This window comes from Amblyraja radiata, chromosome 19 (genome assembly GCF_010909765.2).
Source record: "Amblyraja radiata isolate CabotCenter1 chromosome 19, sAmbRad1.1.pri, whole genome shotgun sequence".
Lineage (NCBI taxonomy): Eukaryota > Metazoa > Chordata > Chondrichthyes > Rajiformes > Rajidae > Amblyraja > Amblyraja radiata.
Window position 1 is genome coordinate 22782299 of NC_045974.1, and position 20072 is coordinate 22802370.

The 20072-nt window shown below is 44.2% G+C and overlaps 1 protein-coding gene across 7 annotated transcripts; it reads left to right on the plus strand.

Annotated features, from left to right (window-relative positions):
* Nucleotides 1–1002: 1002 nt before the first annotated feature.
* On the plus strand, nucleotides 1003–19556 carry caps2 (calcyphosine 2). Of its 7 annotated transcripts, none has more exons than XM_033038009.1 (18): nucleotides 1004–1554; nucleotides 1718–1798; nucleotides 3760–3806; nucleotides 4055–4100; nucleotides 5089–5214; nucleotides 7411–7599; nucleotides 7785–7907; nucleotides 9169–9236; nucleotides 9426–9548; nucleotides 10791–10865; nucleotides 11586–11681; nucleotides 12954–13047; nucleotides 14059–14177; nucleotides 14861–14928; nucleotides 15444–15598; nucleotides 16407–16526; nucleotides 16836–16932; nucleotides 18879–19556. In XM_033038009.1, exons 2-18 carry the CDS (start codon nucleotides 1733–1735, stop codon nucleotides 19052–19054), a joined length of 1788 nt encoding a protein of 595 aa, XP_032893900.1. In that variant the 5' UTR covers nucleotides 1004–1554; nucleotides 1718–1732; the 3' UTR covers nucleotides 19055–19556. The 7 variants fall into 7 exon arrangements, with proteins under 7 accessions (XP_032893904.1, XP_032893903.1, XP_032893900.1 ...); XM_033038010.1 differs by having other exon boundaries at nucleotides 1546–1610; XM_033038011.1 differs by having other exon boundaries at nucleotides 1552–1589.
* The last annotated feature ends 516 nt before the right edge of the window (nucleotides 19557–20072 follow it).

Here is a 20072-nt window from a genome sequence, read left to right on the forward strand (position 1 = left end):
AGGATGCTCTCGATGGTGCAGCGGTAGAAGTTCACCAGAATCTGAGGAGACAGATGGACCTTTAGTCTCCTCAGGAAGAAGAGATGCTGGTGAGCCTTCTTGACCAGTGTTGAGGTATTGTGGCTCCAAGAGAGGTCATCAGAGATGTTGACCCCCAGAAACCTGAAGCTGGAAACATGTTCCACCTCCGTCCCGTTAATATGGATGGGGGTGTGCGTGCCACCCTAGACCTTCTGTAGTCCACAATGAGCTCCTTGGTCTTCTTGGAGTTAAGGGCCAGGTTGTTGTCAGCGCACCATGCTGCTAGGAGCTGGACCTCCTCCCTATAGGCCGACTCATCGTTGTCGCTGATGAGGCCAATCACCGTTGTATCATCTGCATACTTGATGATGGTGTTAGTACCATGTACAGGTGTGCAGTCGTAGGTGAAGAGGAAGTAGAGGAGGGGGCTCATCACACAGCCCTGTGGAACGCCGGTGTTCAGGGTGAGGGTTGAAGAGGTGTGGTTGTCTAACCTAACAGACTGGGGTCTGTTAGTTAGAAAGTCCAGTATCCAGTTGCAGAGGGAGGGGTTGATGCCCAGGTCGCTGAGTTTGGTGATCAGTTTTGAGGGGATAATGGTGTTAAATGCTGAGCTATAGTTGATGAACAGCATTCTCACGTAGGTGTCTCTGTTGTCGAGGTGGGAGAGGGCGGAGTGAAGTGCCGTTGAGATGGCATTCTCCGTACTCCTGACTTGCGGTAGGCGAACTGATAGGGGTCCAGTGTGGGAGGTAGGCAGCCTTTGAGGTGTGCCAGGACCAGCCTCTCGAAGCACTTAGTGATGATGGGAGTAAGTGCAACTGGGCGGAAGTCGTTGAGGCTCGCCGCAGTGGAATGTTTTGGCACCGGCACGATGGAGATGGTTTTAAGGCACGTGGGGACAACTGCTTGTGCAAGTGACCGGTTGAAGATGTCAGTCCAGACGTCTGTCAGCTGCGCAGCACAGGCCCTGACGTTCTGTGTGACTAACTATTCCACCAAAGAAATAGGTGTCTTTTTTGCTATTCAATGGAGCTTTTTATATGTAAATTGACTCACATTTATTGTAATATTACAGACCTGTTATGCAGCTGCAAGGAAGAATTTCATTGATCCGTTTTGATGTATATGACAAACACTTGACTTGTGATTATGGTGTACAAGTTCTTTCTCAGTTGCAAAAGTCCCTTTAAACTTCCTGAAAGCCACGAAAATGCAATTTATTGTGCAAAACATTTATTGGATGACATCGTTGCTTAACATAGGGAGAGATGCGGCTTGATTCTTTGGAAATAAATGCACTGAGGATATGGGAGAATATGGGAGAAGCTGTGAATCAAAGATCCTATAGATCTTTGCTGTGAATGTTGCACCTCCCGCATGCTGGATTGCGCATGGGCAGTGGATACCGGAAGTGCCGGGGCGACGGTGTGACGCTCGGACGGGTTGCCATGACGACGCGGGGCTCGGGTCGTCATGGCGACACCGGGGCTGGTTGACGTGGGCGGAGATTGACGTGGGGCGAGTCACCAGGTGAGTGAAGGGGCAGGTGGACAACCTGTGCCCAGGTAAACACAGCCCCACTTCAGGTAGAGGCGCGCTCCCTGTGCATTCTCAAAGCTTGGTGACATTTGAATTGTCAGGATTCTGCTAACATTTTTTGTTGTTGTTGTGGTGGGGTGTTTTACTGTTACAGAATTGACCATTTTAAATGGACCTGGAAGTAAAAGGCATTGGCACAACGTCAAGGCATGGAACCCGACAGAAATCTGCACAGGTAACACTCCAAAGAACTTTGGAGAATATGCTTTAACATTTATAGTATTATAATAAAAAGACGTACAGGCTTGGAGAGTCATAGAGTCCTTCAGTGTGGAAATGCCCTTTGGCCCAACTTGCCCACACTGATCAACATGTCCACCTACCTGTGTTAGGCCCAAATCCCTCTAAACCTATCCTATATGTGTACCTGTCTAAATGTTTCTTAAACGTTGTGATAGTACTTGTTTATCGGTTAATTGGCTTCTGTAAATTAGTGTGTAGGATAGAGCTAGTGCACTAGGTGATTGTTGGTTGGTGGGCCAAAGGGCCTGTACGCATGCTGTATGATTTAAACAAAAATAAAAGAAACTAGATGTAATTAAGCTATAAAAGATTAGTTTCGTTTTAGTTTAGTTTGTTATTATCACCTGTATGGAGGGAGAGTGATAAGCTTTTTGTTGCGTGCTATCCAGTCAGCGAAGAAACTTTACATAATTACAATCAAGCCGTCCACAGTGGACAGATACAGGATAAAGGGTGTAACGTTTAGTGCAAGATAAACTCCAGCAAAGTCAGATTAAAGATAGTTTGAAGGTCTCCAATGAGGTAGATGGGAGGTCAGGACCACTCTCTAGTTGACGATAGGATTGTTCAGTTGCTGATAACAGCTGTGAAGAAACTGGCCTTGAATCTGGAGGTTCTTAATTATGCTGATGGCGTTGCCGAGGCAGCGTGAAGTATAGATGGAGTGAATGGAAGGGAGGTTGGTTTGCGTGATGCTCTGGGCTGCATCCACAACTCTGTAATTTCTTGCGGTCTTGGATGGAGTTGTTCACAAACCATGCTGCGATGCATCCTGATAAAAAGCTTTATACAGCACATCTTTAGAAGTTGGCGTGGGTTGTTGGGATCATACCGAACATCCTAAGCCTTCTGGGGAAGTAGAGGCGTTGATGTGCTTTCTTGGTCAAGTGTGTAGAGAATGGGTACACACATGGGTGGGGCACATGATAAAGAGGAGGGTGGGGGGGGGGGGTGGGGGGGGGGGGGGGGGGGGGGGGGGGGGGGGGGTTACCTAATATTGGAGAATTCAATGTTCATACTGTGGGTTTGAAAGTAAACCATGCGGAACAAGAGTTGCTGTTCCTCCAGTTTGAATGCGGCCTCACTCTGGATGGAGGAGGCCCAGGATAGAAAGGTCAGTATGGAAATGGGAAGTTAAAATGGTTAGCAACCGGGAGGTCCAGCAGGCCTTGGAAAACCGAGTGCAGGTGTTTGGTGAAACGGTCACCAAGTCTGTGCTTGGACTGCATGAACTTGCTGATGTAAGGAAGGCCACATCAGGAGCACTGAATGAAGTAGATGAGGTTAGAGGTGGTTGTGAAGCTCTGCCTCATCTGGAAGGGCTGCTTGATTCACTGGATGGAGATGAGGGAGGAGGTGCAGCAACAGGTATTGCGTGTGTTGTATTTGCATGGGAATGTACCTTGTGAGGGGCCGAGCTTTGGTGGGAAGGGATGAGTGAACCATAACTAACTATGAGTTACCAGGAGATGCAAGGAACTGCAGTTGCAGGTGTACAAAAAGAGATACTGGATAAACTGGTAGCCAGCAAAATAAACTAGCACAAGAAACTGGTAAGACGTTTAGTAAGGACCTGGTACAAAGTGCTGGAGTAATGAGCAGGTCAGGAAGCATCTCTGGAGAACATGGATAGGTAGGAAGAGGTAGCTCAGAGGAAAAGTCCCGAACCAAAACATCACCTATCTATGATCTCCAGAGATGCTGCCTGACCCACTGAGTGATTCCAGCACTTTGTACCAGGTCCTTGCTAAACTTCTTATCAGTTTCTTGTGCTAGTTTATTTTGCTGGCAACCAGTTTATATAATTATTAGTTTCATTTATATTTACTAATTTTGACCCCTTTGTTATTATCACTTAGCATTAACGGGCTTTGTAAATATCTTGTTGTGCAGGGTTGGAGGATACATTCCAGTGCTGCCTATGGTCCTCGTCCTGATGAGTACGTCTCTGTTGTTGAGCTTCATTCATTAAGTATAATTAATCAATGTATTAAGTAATATAATATATTAATTTAATAATTACATGAATATTTTTTGTATTAAGTGATGTGATCGTTTTATTTAATAATTAATTTAGGCATACACATACATCAATATGTACCAATTTGTATTAAAAGACATAAACTGCTGGAGTAACTTAGTGGGTCAATCTGTATACATGCTTTACAACAATATTCTCTCATTTCAGTGTGCCTATGTTAGATTTGGGGAGACTTGGTGAGTTTGATGGTGAGGTAAGCAGCTATTCACTTTCTGAAACTTTTTTTCTCGTTTGTTTTGCAATAAATTCACATTCCAGAAGTGAGATGGTTTTAAAATGTTTCCCAAATATGGATTAATATCACAGTTTAGCACATGCGTAGATTTGTACATTGCCTAATGTTTAAAGATTGATTGCTTTCTGGAATGCATGCCTTCCTGATGTTTGGGATAGGAAAACAAAATAGGAAAGCCTTAAAAGTAAAAGGGAAAAGTAATACCATAATATTATCATGATTGATATCCTGGCATCTTTCTTGCACATTTCTGCATTATAAACCTAAATGTCATGATTTAACGACTGGGCAATGATTTTAAATGTGGTAACAGGGAAAGGAGCCAGTCAGTAAAGTATTTGCTGATTTTGGCCTTCCATGGGCTCTCTCTAATCTGATATCAATTCCCATGCATTCCCCATTTAACTTTTACAAAGTGTATTTACTGCTAAATAAATACTATCTGCCAAAAGCTTAAGCAATGTTTTTTGGCAGAAAGCTTTGACAGGGTATGTCAAAAGATGGACACAAAAAGTGCTGAAATACCTCAGCGGGTCAGGCAGCATCTCTGGAGAAAAAGGATGGATGACATTTCAGGTCGGGACCCTTCTTCAGACTGAAACTAAAAGATGCTTCAAAGATGCTTCTACATATAAAATGTTTGGGAACACTTTAGTGCATAATGAGAGAAACGTCATTTCGTTTGGACCTCAAGGGGTCCAAATGACAATAAATTGTATTGTATTGTATTGTATTAACGCCACTATAAAAAATGTGGCTGCTTGTTATTGTATTCATTGAGTATAGGGATCAATGTATTAAAAAAACCCACTTTGAAGAATAAACAACCCAATGTGTTCAAGATAGTACTAACATGCCCACAATAATGTGTTTAATGATTTTTAAGAATGCTAAACCTCATGATGTTATCCTTTGAGTAAAGCCTGTATGAATCTTGTCCTTACAGAGTGATTTGTTGTATACACCTATTGTGACAGAGAAACCTTGTTTGATTTCCCCGGATTCTACCTCAACTGTAAACCGGGGCACACCCTTCCCAGCTTCACTTTCAGCACACCCATCTCACCGTCAGGTACGTTAGTGGAAGTAAATGGTTAAAAGTGATCATGGTATGCAGCTTGCAATATTTGTTTTGTACGAAGATAGCGCTGAAGCTGTGGGTGTGGTAACAATGTAGTTATGTTATGGACCATAAACTTAGATTAATAATTAATCGGCAAGGGTCACCATGGGCAGCTGAGGATTATAAATTCAATTAAAGATCTCCCTTTTGGTTCACTAATAGAATTTTCTGCCAAGCCATCGAATGAGCAGACGAATATGGTTGATTATTAATTATCGTCTGAAATGGCTCAACGAAACCGCTTGGCTTAAGGGAAGTTGGGCTAGGCCAATAAATGCTGAGCATATTCTTGATACCAGTTCGAGATGGAACAAAACATAGAAGCAAGACACAAGGAACTGCAGATGCTGGAATCTTGCATAGAACACACATCTCAGTGTGTGGAATATCTCAGTGTGTTAGGCAGCATCTCTGGAGGACATTTGGAGCATTGTGAGCAATTGTGGGCACCATATCTGAGGAAGGATATATCTGGAGAGGGTCCTAAGGAGGTTTACAAGTATGATCCCAGGAATGAGTGGGTTAACGTATGATAAGTGTTTGACGGCACTTCGCCTGTACTGGCTGGAGTTTAGAAGAATGAGAGGGAACGTCATTGAATCTTACCGAATAGTGAAAAGCTTGGATGGAGTGGATGTGGGGAGGATGTTTCCACTAGTGGGAGTGTCTTGGACTAGAGGTCATAGCCTCAGATGAGGAGGAATTTATTTAGTCAGAGCGTGGTGAATCTGTGGAAGTCTTTGCCACGGAAGGCTGTGGAGGTCAAGTCAATGGATATTTTAAAGTCGGAGATAGATAGATTCTTGATTAGTACAGATGTCAGGGGTTATGGGGAGAAGGAGGGAGAGATAGATCAGTCATAATTGAATGGCAGAGTAGACTTGATGGGCCGAATGGTCTAATTCTGTTCCTATCACTTATGACCTTATGAGTGGATAGGTGACGTCACCTATCTGTGTCAGGGTGACACAGTTGTGCAGCTGGTACCCTTGTCAGAGAAGCAGGTTCGATCCTGACATTGGGTGCTGTCTGTTCTCCCTGTGATTGCATGGGTTTCCTTTGCGTGCTCTGGTTTCCTCCCACATCCCGGAGATGTACGGGTTTGTCGCTTAATTGGCCCTCTGTAAATTGCGCCTAGTGTGTGGGGAAAGTGCGATAACATAGAATTAATGTGAATGGGATGGTCGCCGTGGACTCAATGGGCCAAAGAACCTGTTTGCATGCTGTATCTCTAAACTCCAACTCAGTAGGAAGTCTTCAGGACATTGAAGCCATGTGGGCTCTTTGAAAGAGTTGTCCTAATTAACTCCAGTCTCCCTTTTTCTTGGCTCATGTATGTTACACACCATTATCCTGAAAGTTACTGTTCAATGTGGCGCAGCTGTAGAGTTGCTGCTTCACAGTGCCAGAGTCCCGGGTTCGATCCGGACTCTGGTTGCTGTCTGCCCGGAGTTTGCACGTTCACCCTATGACCACGAGGGTTTCCTCCAGATGGTCCGGTTTCCTCCCAGATCCCAAAGATGTGCAGGTTTGTAGGTTAATTGGCTTCTGTAAATTGTCCCTAGTGTGTAAGATAGAACTAGTGTATGGGGATCGCTAATCGACATGAACTTGGTGGGCCGCAGGGCTAGTTTCCAAGCTGTATACCTAAACTAAACTAAAATGTGATTTCAATTTCATAATAGCTCTCTCTAGACTGACACTCTGAATATTGAGCCACTTACCTGTCAGATAAAAACGGTCTATCTCCATATATTTATGAACAATGATTTACTATTAAATCTTCTCTGCCTTCTCCAAACTTTTCATTTGACCTGAGGCCCCTCTTTAACGTATGGAAGTGGACTCGAACGCTAGCTGCCACTGAAAGATTCAGAACAATTGATGTATTCACTGGGTGAAGTAACGACACACGTCACAATCTTTAGGCGGTGATATTCACATCTTGGCTTCAAGAGGAAAATATGTTGGACTTGTTAGTCTATTTGTTCAAGGGATGCGGACATGACTGGGGATTTATTGTCCATTCCTAGTGAGTTGGGAATTGGAGAAACAAGCGGCTCCTGGCTTCATATTTGTCACAAATTGCTTCTGGAGCTGGATTTATTTTAAGAACATTATTTCAATTGAACTCTATCTTTGCAGCCAAGTCTGGTTGAAGAGTTGATAGTTCCTGAAAATCTACCTGCACCTTCGGAGAGGTACAGGATGAAGTATCAGCAGTATGAGGAGGAGATGAAGACAAATTACAAGCAATATGTCCAGCAGATGGCAGAAAAGAGCAAAGCAATTCCTAAACATCAGCAAACCCCACCAGCAGGGCGCCAGACCCAGGTAGCTTGCCGCAGGTATACAGCTGTTTGTGCTGCATCTCTAAAGTCTAAATCAACTCTATTTTCCCTGCTCTGCTCTGCTCCCTCTGCTCTGGTTTGTTCTATGTTTTCCTTGCATTACTATGTGTTCCTTAACATTAATTAATGTCTATGTATTCTTTGTGTTTTTTTTAATATTGTTAAAAGGGACCAAGAGCTGATGAAATAACATCGAAGGACTTGACATCTCTTGATGAGAAAGTTAGCCTTCAGCAGTGTTACACAAGCAAACCATACAGCGAGCAGCAACACATGAGGAAGTTGGCAGCTGTGAGTCTGTTTAATTGACCTCCTCGGAATGAAAGCATATTTTCCTATCAAATATTTATTACCCTGCTGCCCTTGCTATTAATTTGTAATTGTAACATGTACCGAGATATAGTGAGAAACATTGTTTTGCATGTTGTCCTGGTATATCACATCACAGAACTATACGAGCTTGAGAAGATTCTGGAGTTTAGTTTAGTGTAGAGATACAGCATGGAAATAGGCCCAAGTTCATGCTGACCATCAATCACCTATTCACACTAGTTTTATGTTGACCCACTTTCTCACCCACTCCCTACACACCAGAGGGCAATTTACAGAGGCCGATTTAACTACAAACCTGCCCGCAGTCTTTTAAAGACAAGTACTGCTAGGTGTACAGAGTTTGCACTTTCTCCCTGTGACCGAGTGGGCCTTCTCCAGGTGCGCTGGTTACCTCCCACATTCCAAAGACGTGCACGTTTGTAAAGTAATTGGCTTCTGTAAATTGTTCCCAGCATGCAGGATAGAACTTGTGTACCGGTGATTGCTGGTTGGCGCAGAATTGGTGGGACGAATGGCCTGTATCAACCCTGTGTCTCTAAACTAAACTAAAGGCCAAGAAGCGGTCTCCTGGGCTGTATCATGTTGTCCACCTCCTAACGACAATGGTTAAAAAGCTTCAAATAGTAAACGGAGGAGCAGCTTGGTGATAATTCAGTTGCTCTTGGTTATAAAAGTGAAAGATCTGCTGTTGGTTGCAAGTCCCCATCTATTGTCTTGGGTGGATGTGAAGGTTGCAGAGATATTAATTGAAGTGCATTGCCTTCAGAACAACAATAACAAAGCAGATAATTGTATATTCTGAGAGTTTGCCTGGGTTTCAGTCCTGACTCTGGGTGCTGTCTGTATGGAGTTTGTTCCTGAGACCATGAGGGTTTTCTCTGAGCACTCCAGTCTCCTCCCACACTCCAAAGACATGCAGGCATGTAGGTTAATTGGCTTCTGTAATATTGTAAATTGTTCCTAGTGTGTAGGATAATGTTAGTGTACAAGGTGATCAGGGACGGGGCCGGAGGGCCGTTTTCATGCTGTATGTCTAAAGTTTCTCAGTTTTAGTTCCTGCAGCCCAAAGTTGATGGTCACTGTACAGTTGTAGCTGATGATCTCAGTTGAACTCCTTGGGTCAGTAGGAACAAACCTTTGAATCAATAAGCCAATCTCCATGCTTTCCCTCTTAAGAGAAAGATAGAAATCTCGATAATGAGTATCAAATAACCAACAGGAGGATCGTGCAGTGGAAAAGCAGAAACAGGCTGTGGTGGAACAAGTGCTAGCGGATCACCTTTCCAGGTGGGTTAAGAATATGAACAACTTTGAAATATGTTTAGAAAAAAAACATTATCTGCTGCTCTCCTCTCTTTCATCTCTTCTCCACCTCCCTTCCTTTCTCCTCTTCCCCCGCCTCCCTTTCTCTTGTTTCTCCTCTCCTCCCTTCTCGCCAACCTTGTTGAACCTTGTCATTATTTTCCTCTGAGAAAGGGCCGTCATCAGTGACCCTGGACAAGATGGACAAGCCGCAGATCTGAGGCATCAGCAAACCACACTTCCTGGCCTTGGATCCACACCGCTGCGTTTCAGAAATAGAAAACTACATCAAACCGAGTACGTGTGTCTGAAACCTTGTAAGACCAAATTCTGTGTTAGTAATTATAATCATTGTGGTCAGCTGTAGGTCAATGGATAGGATTTTTAAGACGAAGCAGGCCCTTCGGCCCACCGAGGCCATGCCAACCAGTGATCATCCTATATACTAACACGATCTTATACTCGAGGGACAATTTTACAATTTACGAAAACCAACTAACCTACAAATCTGTACGTCTTTGGAATGTGGGAAGAAACTGGAGTACCCAGAGAAAATCCGTGTGGTCATAGGGAAACGTGCAAACTCGGTACAGACAGCACCCGTACTCAGGATCGAACCTGGCGACCTACACCGCTGTGCCACTGTTCCGATCTGTTTCTCTTTCCATCACTGAAATTCCAATTTGTCTGTGTTATAACTTGTGGCATGGAACAGGCTATTTGGCCCAACAAGGGGCTGTCCCACTGCAGCGACCTAATCCGCGAGTTCAAAATAATTTGCCCTCGCCTCACACTCGCAGCATGGTCGACACGAGGTCCTAGGAGGTCTTTGTAACTCTCCTTCATGTTCGAGAGTAGTCCCGGCGTACTCGAGGCCTCAGCTAGGTCGCGGCGTATTTTTCAACATGCTGAAAAATGCCCGCAAATAGAAAAAGGTTTCCACGGAAAAAATCGATATTTTTGTTACTCGTAGATTTAGTCGAAGTAGGTCGGAGTAGGTCGGCATGTTATTCGTAGGTAATCGAGGGTAGTCGAAGGTAGTCTAAGGTAGTCGTAGATACTCTTCAACATAGTCGAAGGGAGGTCGAAGGAGATCGAAGGAGGTCGTCTTCACTCTCTACTATTCGGTGTCCAATTTTCCCGAAGCTAGTCGAAGCTAGTCTTCAACTTGGTCGAAGGAGGTTGAAGGAGGTCTTCTACATAGTCAAAGGAGGTCTTCAACATGACACTTTTTCAAACTCTTCTAAACTCGCCAATTAGGTCGCCGCAGTGGGACAGCCCCTTAGGTCCATTCTAGTGTATGTGCACCAAACAAGCTGCTTCCACCATTCGTTGCTCAAACCGTTCTGCTGACCCCTCCATTCCTTCACTTCCTCATGTATTCATTGAACTTCCTTTGAATTTAATCTCTGCCATTTTCCACAACAGCTGTCAATGGAAGGGAACTCCACATTCCAACCACACTGTAGGTAAAAGGTTTTTATGCAAATTTCCCTGTTTTGGATTTATTGATGAGTTTTGTTTTGATTGCTTTTATAGAGTGAAGACAAGTTCAACATTGACTGAAAATCTACTCTCGAACAAGTTGCGATTTGACGCCCGGATTATTTCAAAGTTAGTCAAATCTTTAATTGTTCTTGTTACACATGGTTAATAGATTAGTTGGCCAAAACTGATTTGCTTTTAAAAGTTGCAGTCCTTGTATTCATCATCATTTAGGGTACAGGGTCAGAACCTTTTCCTAGGGTGGAAATGTTAAAGACTAGATTTAGTTTAGAGAAACAGTGCAGAATGAGTCCCTTCGGCCCACCAAGTCCGCAACGACCGACGATCCCCGTACACTAGCCCTATCCTACACACTATGGACAATTTACAATTTTACCAAAGCCAATTAACCTACCAACCTGTACGTCTGGAGTGTGGAAGGAAACTAGAGCACCCGGAGAAATCCATGTGGTCATAGGGAGAACGTACAAACTCCATACAGACAGCATCCATAGTCAGGATCGAACCTGTGTCCCAAGCGCTGTAAAGCAGCAACTCCACCGCTGCACCACTGCGCCGCACCAAATGTCATCGATCCACATTCTCCAGAAATGCTGCCTGACCTGAGTTACTGCAGCACTTTGTGTCTTTTTTAGTACATTAGAGTTAATTTCTTGAAGATTTAATGCTAGTTTATATGCTCTGTGAGTATGGTCAAAGCATTGTGTCAATGGCTCTAGTGCTGTAGTGCGACCTGTGACTTAGACTGGTCTAGTGAGGCTCTGCGCTGATATCACCCTGTACAACAGGCGGCATGCCTAATGTGTATGCACTTTTCTCTTCAACCAGAAATGGACGGGATGCATGCAGACAACTAATTGGTTTCTTCTTTGCATTCGACAAGTCCCTCACAGTGTATGAATATCGCCAGTTTGGGAAAAATAGGTAAGTCTTCCGCAACAATGTATTGGTGCCGCAGATGCTAAATACAAATTAAATCATGGATTGGAGAGGACCTGATCCAACCATGAGGCAGTTTTCCATCCCTACCAGCCACCACCACCAGTCATCCCCATCTCAATACTTATCAATACTCTTTAATCAATACTTACCTATAATTGATAGACTTGCTGTATATTTTGTGATTCAGACTTCTGGAAGTAATTGCATTTTAACACTCCTTTTACACCCACAGGAAATCTCAAAAGAGTTTTACAGCAAATGAAGCACTTTGAATTGTGATCACTTTGTAGGGGTAATTAGTTTGCACAAAGCATGCTCTCATAAACAGCAAGTAATAACTCATCAGATAAATAGTTGCAGGACAGTTGAGTCAGTGTTAATTGTTGCCCAGGATATCTCTGCCCAATATCCACTTAAGTGAATAGACAATGATTCAGTTTAATGTTTTATTTTAAAGCTAGTTCCTCCTGATAGAAATGTATAAGAGGCAGAGATAGGGGTAAATAGTCAGAACATTTTGCCCCAGGGTGGAAATATCAAAGACTAGAAGACATAGCTTCAAGGTGAGATGTGCAAAGTTTAAAGGAGATAACGAGAGTTTGTCGGCACTGAGCCTGAACTCCCTGGAGTTTAGAAGAATGAGTGGGGACCTCATTGAAACATGCAGAATAGTGAAAGGCTTGGATAGCATGGATGTGGAGAGGATGTTTCCACTAGTGGGAGAGACTAGGACTAGAGGACATTGTCTCAAAATTAAAGGACGTTCTTTTACGAAGGAGATGAGGTGAAATTTCTTTAGTCGGAGGGTGATGAATCTGGATTTCTGAAGGCTGTGGAGGTCAAGTCTGGATATATTTAAGGCAGGGATAGATAGATTTTTGATTAGTACAGGAGTCAGAGGTTATGGGGAGAAGGCAGGAGAATGGGGTTGGGAGGGAAAGTTAGATCTGCCATGATTGAATGGCGGAGTAGACTTGATGGGCCGAATGGCCTAATTCTGCTCCTATCACTGCATGACTTTATGAGATTAGCGAGGCAAGTTTTTTTTTCACACAAAAGGTGGTGGGTGCCTGGAACGCGCTGTTAGGGGTGGTGGTGGAGATAGATGCTATAGGTGCATTTAAGATGCTGGACAAAGTGCTGGAGTTACTGAGTGGGTTAGGCAACATTGCTTGAGGGCATGGAGAAGCGACATTTCTGGTTGGGACTGTACATTTGGAATTTCTGATGGTAACATTTGCTCACTTTCTTCAGGACAAATGCTCTTCCATTAATTCAGAGAGGCGTTTACTGTCATCATTACGGTAGGCGAAAGGGAAGACAATATGACATTGGTGATTTCTGTACGGTAGGTTGTACAATCTAAGAGCTACTCAGCCAAACATTCAGCCCATTAAAAGTGCATTGATTGTTGTTTTAGTTTTAGAGATACAGCGTGGAAACACATCCCTTCGGCCCACCAAATCCATGCCACAGTTCTGTCTTACACACTAGGGACAATTTACAGAGACCAATTAACCTACAAACCTGCACTTATTTGTAATGTGGGAGGAAACCAAAGCACCCAGAGAAAACTCATGTGGTCACGGAGAACGTACAAACATCATGTAGGCAGTACCTGTAGTCAGGATCGAACCCTCTTTTGCTAATTTCCTCACCCGCCATTAATGCATGCACTTTGCTGTTTAGTATTTCTGTTTTCCAAATAACCCACTGCATTTTGCAAAGGTCCCAATCCAGAGACCTGGAGTAATGAAGAGAATACATTAGTCCAAATCACACCTTGTGTTAATTAATGAAATGATTTGAAATTAGAGGCTATTATCCGTAAATGATGTTTGTGGAATATTTGGATTATTAGACAATACTTTAGACTTTGGAGATAGAGCACGGAAACAGGCTCTTCGGCCCATCGAGTCTGTGCCAACCAGCAAGCATCGTTTACACTAATACTATCTAACATACTGATTTTCTGAAGCCAATTAACCTACAAACCTGTACCTCTGTGGAGTATCACGTACAAACTCCATACAGACAGCATCCATTGTCTCTGGAGCTGTAAGAAAGCAACTCTTCCGTTGTGCCACCGTGCTGCCCTAAATATTCTAATCATAAAAGGACCCATCTGATTCACTTATGGACTTTCAGGGAAGAAAATCTCTGTGCCATCTAGTCTGCTGGAGTGGGACTGGAAACATATTATGTAGATACAACTAACTGCAGATGCTGCTTTACAAAGATTACAAGGTAATGGAGAAACCCAGCGGGTCAGGCAGCATCTCTGGAGAACATGGATGAGTGACTCATGGTCCAGGATTCTTCTTCAGACTCAAAAGGTCTGTCTTCTTCATTGTTGCAGGGTGCAAACCTGACTTTTCTGACAACAGAACATGTTGGTCTCCCTGCAAGTGTCCAGGCAAACCAGTTACTAACGCTACGGATCACCGGTGTTGATGAACTGGCAAAGCACGCATTGCTGTAAGTTGTCATTGTGTCTCTTGACCAAAGAAAACTTGTATACAATATGTAATAATTGGAGAATGTTTCCGAAGTTCAATCCCCTCCACACCGTGTTTCCTACCGTAACCATTTGCAGCTCAAGATCCTTCACTCATTGGGCTCTAGACTCAAAGTCAGTGTAGAACCAGACCCTTCAGCCCAACTTGCCCGCACCAACCAACATGTCCCATCTACACTAGTCCCACCTGCCCACGCTTGGCCCATAACCCCCTAAACCTATCCCATCCATGTACCTGTCCAAACGTCTCTTAAATGTTATGCTAGTAGCTGCCTCAACTACCTCCTCCAGCAGCTCGTTCCACCAGCCTTTGTGTAAAAAAACTAATCCCTCGGGTTCCTATTAAATCTTTTCCCCTCACCTTAAACCTATGTCCTCTGATTCTCGAGTTATCCAATATTGTCCCTATTGTGTGTACGATAGTGTCAGGATGCGGCGATCGCTGGTCGGCTGGTCGGACTCAGTGGGCCTAAGTGCCTGCTTCCGCGCTGGATTACTAAACTAAGTTACATGCAAGGAAGCTACAGAGTCATGGAATGACAAAATATCACAATTCATACAGTGATTATTATGCCCTAAGCATCATTAAATGTAATATCCATCATCCTGTTATAACCTATTCCTCCAAAATAATTTGTTGCAGAACAAGTGGCAATCCTTCCTTGAGTAAGCAAGAACTTGATGACAGAAATATCCTTCGGTCTACACAAGGTAAGGTCCAGATGTATTTATGGTGTAAAAGCAGCAAATTACTTCTGTATGTTCAAACCAAGCTGAACATAAATTGATTCACATTGAACATTAACATTGAAACCAAGCTGAACATTAATTTACAATGTTTCCACATTTTGTTGCACCATAAGTTTGTGTGGAGTTTGCACGTTCTCCTTGTGACCGCGTGGGTTTCATCTGGGTGCTCCAGTTTCTTCCCACATCCCAAAGACGTGCAGGTTTGTAGGTTAATTGTCCCCTGTAAATTACTCCTGGTGTGTATGGAGTGGTGAGAAAGTGGGATAACAGAGAACTAGTGTGAACGGATGATTGGTATGGGCCGAAGGGGCTGTTTCCACGCTGTATCACAAAACTAAAATTAAACTAAAATTAAACTAAACTAAACTAAAACTACCTGTGAGCAATTCTTGATTAATTTATTTGGTGAAAAAGTAATCATCAAAAGTCCTTTTACATGTAAGAGTTATTCATTTTTCTATATCTCCCTTTCAAAGCATTGTTGAAAGAAAGACTGAAGAACAGAGGTGTCCGCACTTTGACAGGACTGGGCAGGTTGCTCCGGCAGCGGGATTCAAGTGGGAATGGAGTGCTGGTTAAAGGGGAACTGCAACAAGCTCTGAAGGAGTTCCATTTAGAGCTTCCTAATGAGGTCTGTACAAACTGCCACTTGTACTTTTATAGTCGTAAAATGTCAAAAGAAAAAAACGGCACGGTGGCGCAGCGGATAGAGTTGCCGCCTCACAGCGCTAGAGACCCGGGTCCGATCCTGACTACAGGTGCTGTCTGTACGGAGTTTGCACATTGTCTCTGTGACTGAGAGTGTTTTCTCTGGGTACTCCGGGTTCCTCCCACACTCCAAAGACGTACAGGTTTGTAGGTTAATTGGCTTTGGTAAAATTGTCCTTGGTGTGTAGGATAATGCTAGTGTACGGGGTGATTGCTGATTGGCGTGGACTCGGCGGGACGAAGGGCCTGTTTCCGCACTGTATCTCTAAAGTCTAAAGTAAAGCCTAAACGTCACAAAGTGCTCTACTGGATCATGACCAAACAGTAATTGATAACAAGCCGTGTATAAGGTGACCAAATGCTTGGTCAAAGAGCCTTAAGGGAGGAGAGGAAAGCTTGGAGGTTTCAGTTATCTGAAGTCATTGGAGTGAAGGAAATCAGATGTGCTTAAGCGTTTGGCTGAGCAGAGATAACATAGCAAGTTGTAGGACAGCATAGTGGCGCATCTGGTAGAACTACTGCCTCATGGTACCTGGGTTTGTACATTCTCCCTGTTACTGTGGGGGTTTCCACCGGGCGCTCCGGTTTCCTCCTACATCCCCAAGATGTGCCGGTTTGTAGGTTAATTGGCCTCTGGAAATTCCCCCTACTGTGTAGGGAATGGGTGAAAAAGTGAGATAACATAGAACTAGTGTTAAAAACTGTTCACAAAAATGTTCTCCTTTTTGTAGGATTTTGAGTCTATTTGGTTAATACTGGACCAGGACCGCAAGGGCAAAGTGGACTACAACCAGTTTATCCAGGCCTTCGTTGGAGAAATGAATGAGTTTCGAAAATCATTTGTTCGTAAAGTAAGAACAATATGTTTCTCTTTCATTTTGCTGTTGTTTTGAAATAGAAAACAAAAAACACTGCCGATGCTGGATGTCTGAAATCGAACCAAAAGATTCAGGTGACAGGTAACATTTGGACGAGTACATGGTTAGGATACGTTTCGAGGGATATGTGCCAAATGTAGGCAGGTGGGACTAATGTAGATGGGACATGTTGGCCGGTGTGGGCATGTTGGGTTGAAGGGCCTGTTTCCTGCTGTATAACTCTATGACTATGTTGTGACCACGTCTCTGTTACATCTGTTATATCACCGTTTATTTTCACAGGCTTATATGAAGCTTGATCCAAATAAGACTGGCAGCATCTCGGTGAATGATATTAGCAAGTTCTATAATCCAAAGAAACACCCTAAAGTCTTATCAGGTAATGTTAAGAATCCACACAGTAAATATGAATTTTCTACTTTTTTACCCTGGGGTTTCACCATCTGCACTTTTTAAAAAATTGCCTTTGGGCTCGGACCTATTTTTTTCATTCCTGGCCTTTGTCCAACAATCTGCCTATCAAAAAGAAAACCCTCAGATAGACACAAAGTGCTGGAGTAATTCAACGGGTTAGGCAGCGGCTCTAAAGAAAATGGATTGGTGTCGTTTCGGGTCGGGACTCTTCTTCAGAGATGCTGCCTGACCCACTGAGTTACTCTAGCACTTTGTGCCCTCGCGTATTGTCAAGTGTCCCGACCTGAAATGTTGCCTGTCCATGTTCTCCAGAGATGCTGCCTGACCTGTTGAGTTACTGCAGCGTTTTGTGTCTTTTGTAAATATTAATTATTACTCTGAGTGGACGCAGCCCAGACCATCACACAAACCAACCTCCATTCCATTGATTCCATCTACACTTCACGCTGCCTCGGCAAGGCCAACAGCATAATCGAGGACCAGTCTCACCATGGTCACTCCCCTCTTTTCCCCTCTCTCATCAGGCAAGAGATAAAGAAGTGTGAAAACGCACACCCCCAGATTCAGGGACAGTTTCTTCCCAGCTGTTATCGGGCAACTGAACCATCTTATTACCAACTCGAGAGCAGTCCTGACCTACCACCTACCTCATTGGAGATTATCTTTCATCGGACATTGCTAGACTTTATCTTGCACTAAACATTCATTCCTTCATCCTGTATCTGTGCACTGTGCACGGTTAGATTGTAAACGTGTAGTCTTTCCGCTGACTGGAAAGCAGGCGACGAAAAAAGCTTTTCACTGACCTCAGTACACGTGACAATTAACTAAACTAACCTAACCTCCCCAGAAGTGAATTCTCGACTTTAGTGACCACAGAGTCACAGGGGGATGCAATAAGCCCTTCAGCCCATGACCATCATGTACCCCTTTACACCAACCCTGTGCTAATTGCACTTTAGTCTCCCCACATTCCCATCAACTAATCCCACCTAAGGGGCAGTTTACAGTGGCCAGTTACCCAACAAACCCACACATCTTTGGGATGTTGGAGGAAACCCATGCTGTCACTGTGAAAATATGCAAACTCCAAACAGTTAGCATCTAAGGCCAGGATTGAACCCAGGTTACTGCAGGCATGAAACACCGGCTCAACAGACTATCGCTGTGTGACACTCGTGTCTATAATGTTCAGATATACAGCATGGTAACAGGCCCTTAGGCCCACCGAATCTCCATCAATCACCCATTCAAGACACTGATTCCAAGTGATCCTACTTTCTTATCCATTCCCTACCCAACGGGGGCAATTTACAGAGGGCCAATTAACCTACAAATTTGCACCTCTTTGGGTTGTGGGAGGAAACTGGAGCACCTGGAGGAAACCCATGTTGTCAAAGGGAGAACGTGCAAACTCCACACAGACAGCACCCGAGGTCAGCATAGTGGGCGTAGCGGTAGAGTTGCTGCCTTACAGCGCCAGAGACCCGGGTTTGATCCTGACTATGATTGCTGCCTGTATGGAGTTTGCACGTTCTCCATGTGACCGCGTGGTTTTTATCCAATTTCCTCCCACACTCCAAAGACGTACAGGTTTGTAGATTAATTGGCTTTGGTAAAAAATGTATATTGTCCCTAGTGTGTAGGATTGTGCTATTGTACGGGGTGATCGCTGGTAGGCCGAAGGGCCTGTTACCGTGCATATCTCTAAAGTCAGGATCAAACCCGAGTCTCTGACGCTGTGAGGCAGCAACTCACCAGCTGTGCCACTGTGCTGCCCTTTTTTTTAATTGCCTTGTTGTTTTACATTTAATTTTTCACCAAGTCTAGTTTCTCAGTGCTCCCCATCCCTATCCCAGATTCCTGACCATTTGCCGGACTGACGAGGTTCTGTTTACCGTTGTGTTGCAGGTGAATCCACAGAGCAGCAAATCCAGTCAGCGTTCCTGGACACCCTCCAGCAGGGCTCTGCCAGCTCCAAAGAAGTGACTTACTGTGAATTTGAATCCTATTACGAGGGGCTCAGCCTCGGGATTGCAAATGATGAGGATTTTAGCAACATCTTGAGAAACTGCTGGGGGGTTTGAGACTGAGGGCAAACTGGGTCAAGTCAGACGGACCACGACTACGGAGCAAGTTTTGTGTTGATGTGCCACTTATTAATAATGCCTTAAACCTGGCTACAGCACAGAACTCTGATGCAACACTGCAAAGAGCTTTGACGTTTAGGTCAGCCATAGTTTAGCTCCAAAGAAAGGCACAAAGTGATGGAGTAACTCTGCGGGTCAGGCAGCATCTCTGGAGAACGGATAGGCGATGTTTTGGTTCGGGATCCTGCTTCAGATAGATTTCAGGAGGGCAGAAAAGAAAGCTGGAATAGAGATGGGGCAGGAACGAGCATGGACACAGCATGTAACAAAATATATGCATGATTCAAGGATTTGGATCAATGAATGGAGAAAGCACGTCCTAAAGAGCAAAACAATATTTATTAAAGCAAAATACAAGTAAAATACAGAAAAACTATCAACTAACTGTACAAAATAACGCCCTTCTGCTCTCTCTCTCTCCCCCCCTCTCTCTCTTCCCCCTCTCTCTCTTCCCCCTCTCTCTCTTCATCTTTCCCTCTCTCTCTTCCCCCTCTCTCTCTTCATCTTTCCCTCTCTCTCTTCCCCCTCTCTCTCTTCATCTTTCCCTCTCTCTCTTCCCCCTCTCTCTCTTCCCTCTCTCTGTCTCTATCTCTCTCTGTTCCCCATCTCTCTCTCGCTCTCTTTCCCCCTCTCTCTCTCTTCCCCCTCTCTCTTCCCCCTCTCTCTGTTCCCCCTCTCTATAGACCCCCCCTCTCTCTCTCTCCCTCTCTCTTCCCCCCCCCCTCTCTCTCTCTCTCCCCCCCCCTCTCTCTCTCCCCCCCCTCTCTCTCTCTCTCCTCTCTCCCCTCAAAGGTGAAGCTTGACTCTAGCAGTGGAAGCATGCACCTATAAAGCTCTTTGAAATCTTTCTATCCCATCCCCCTGCAGTCAGTCTGAAGAATGGTCCCGGATCTGAAACGTCACCCATCCATGTTCTCCAAAGATGATGCCTGACCCACTGAGTTACTACAGCATT

Bases quoted from the DNA above. Each gene is read 5' to 3' on its own strand.
- caps2 (XM_033038009.1), top strand. From the start codon at position 1,733: ATGGACCTGGAAGTAAAAGGCATTGGCACAACGTCAAGGCATGGAACC. The intron at 1,799-3,759 runs GTAACACTCCAA...CTTGTTGTGCAG, and splicing joins CCCGACAGAAATCTGCACAG to GGTTGGAGGATACATTCCAG. The intron at 5,215-7,410 runs GTACGTTAGTGG...CTATCTTTGCAG, and splicing joins CACACCCATCTCACCGTCAG to CCAAGTCTGGTTGAAGAGTT.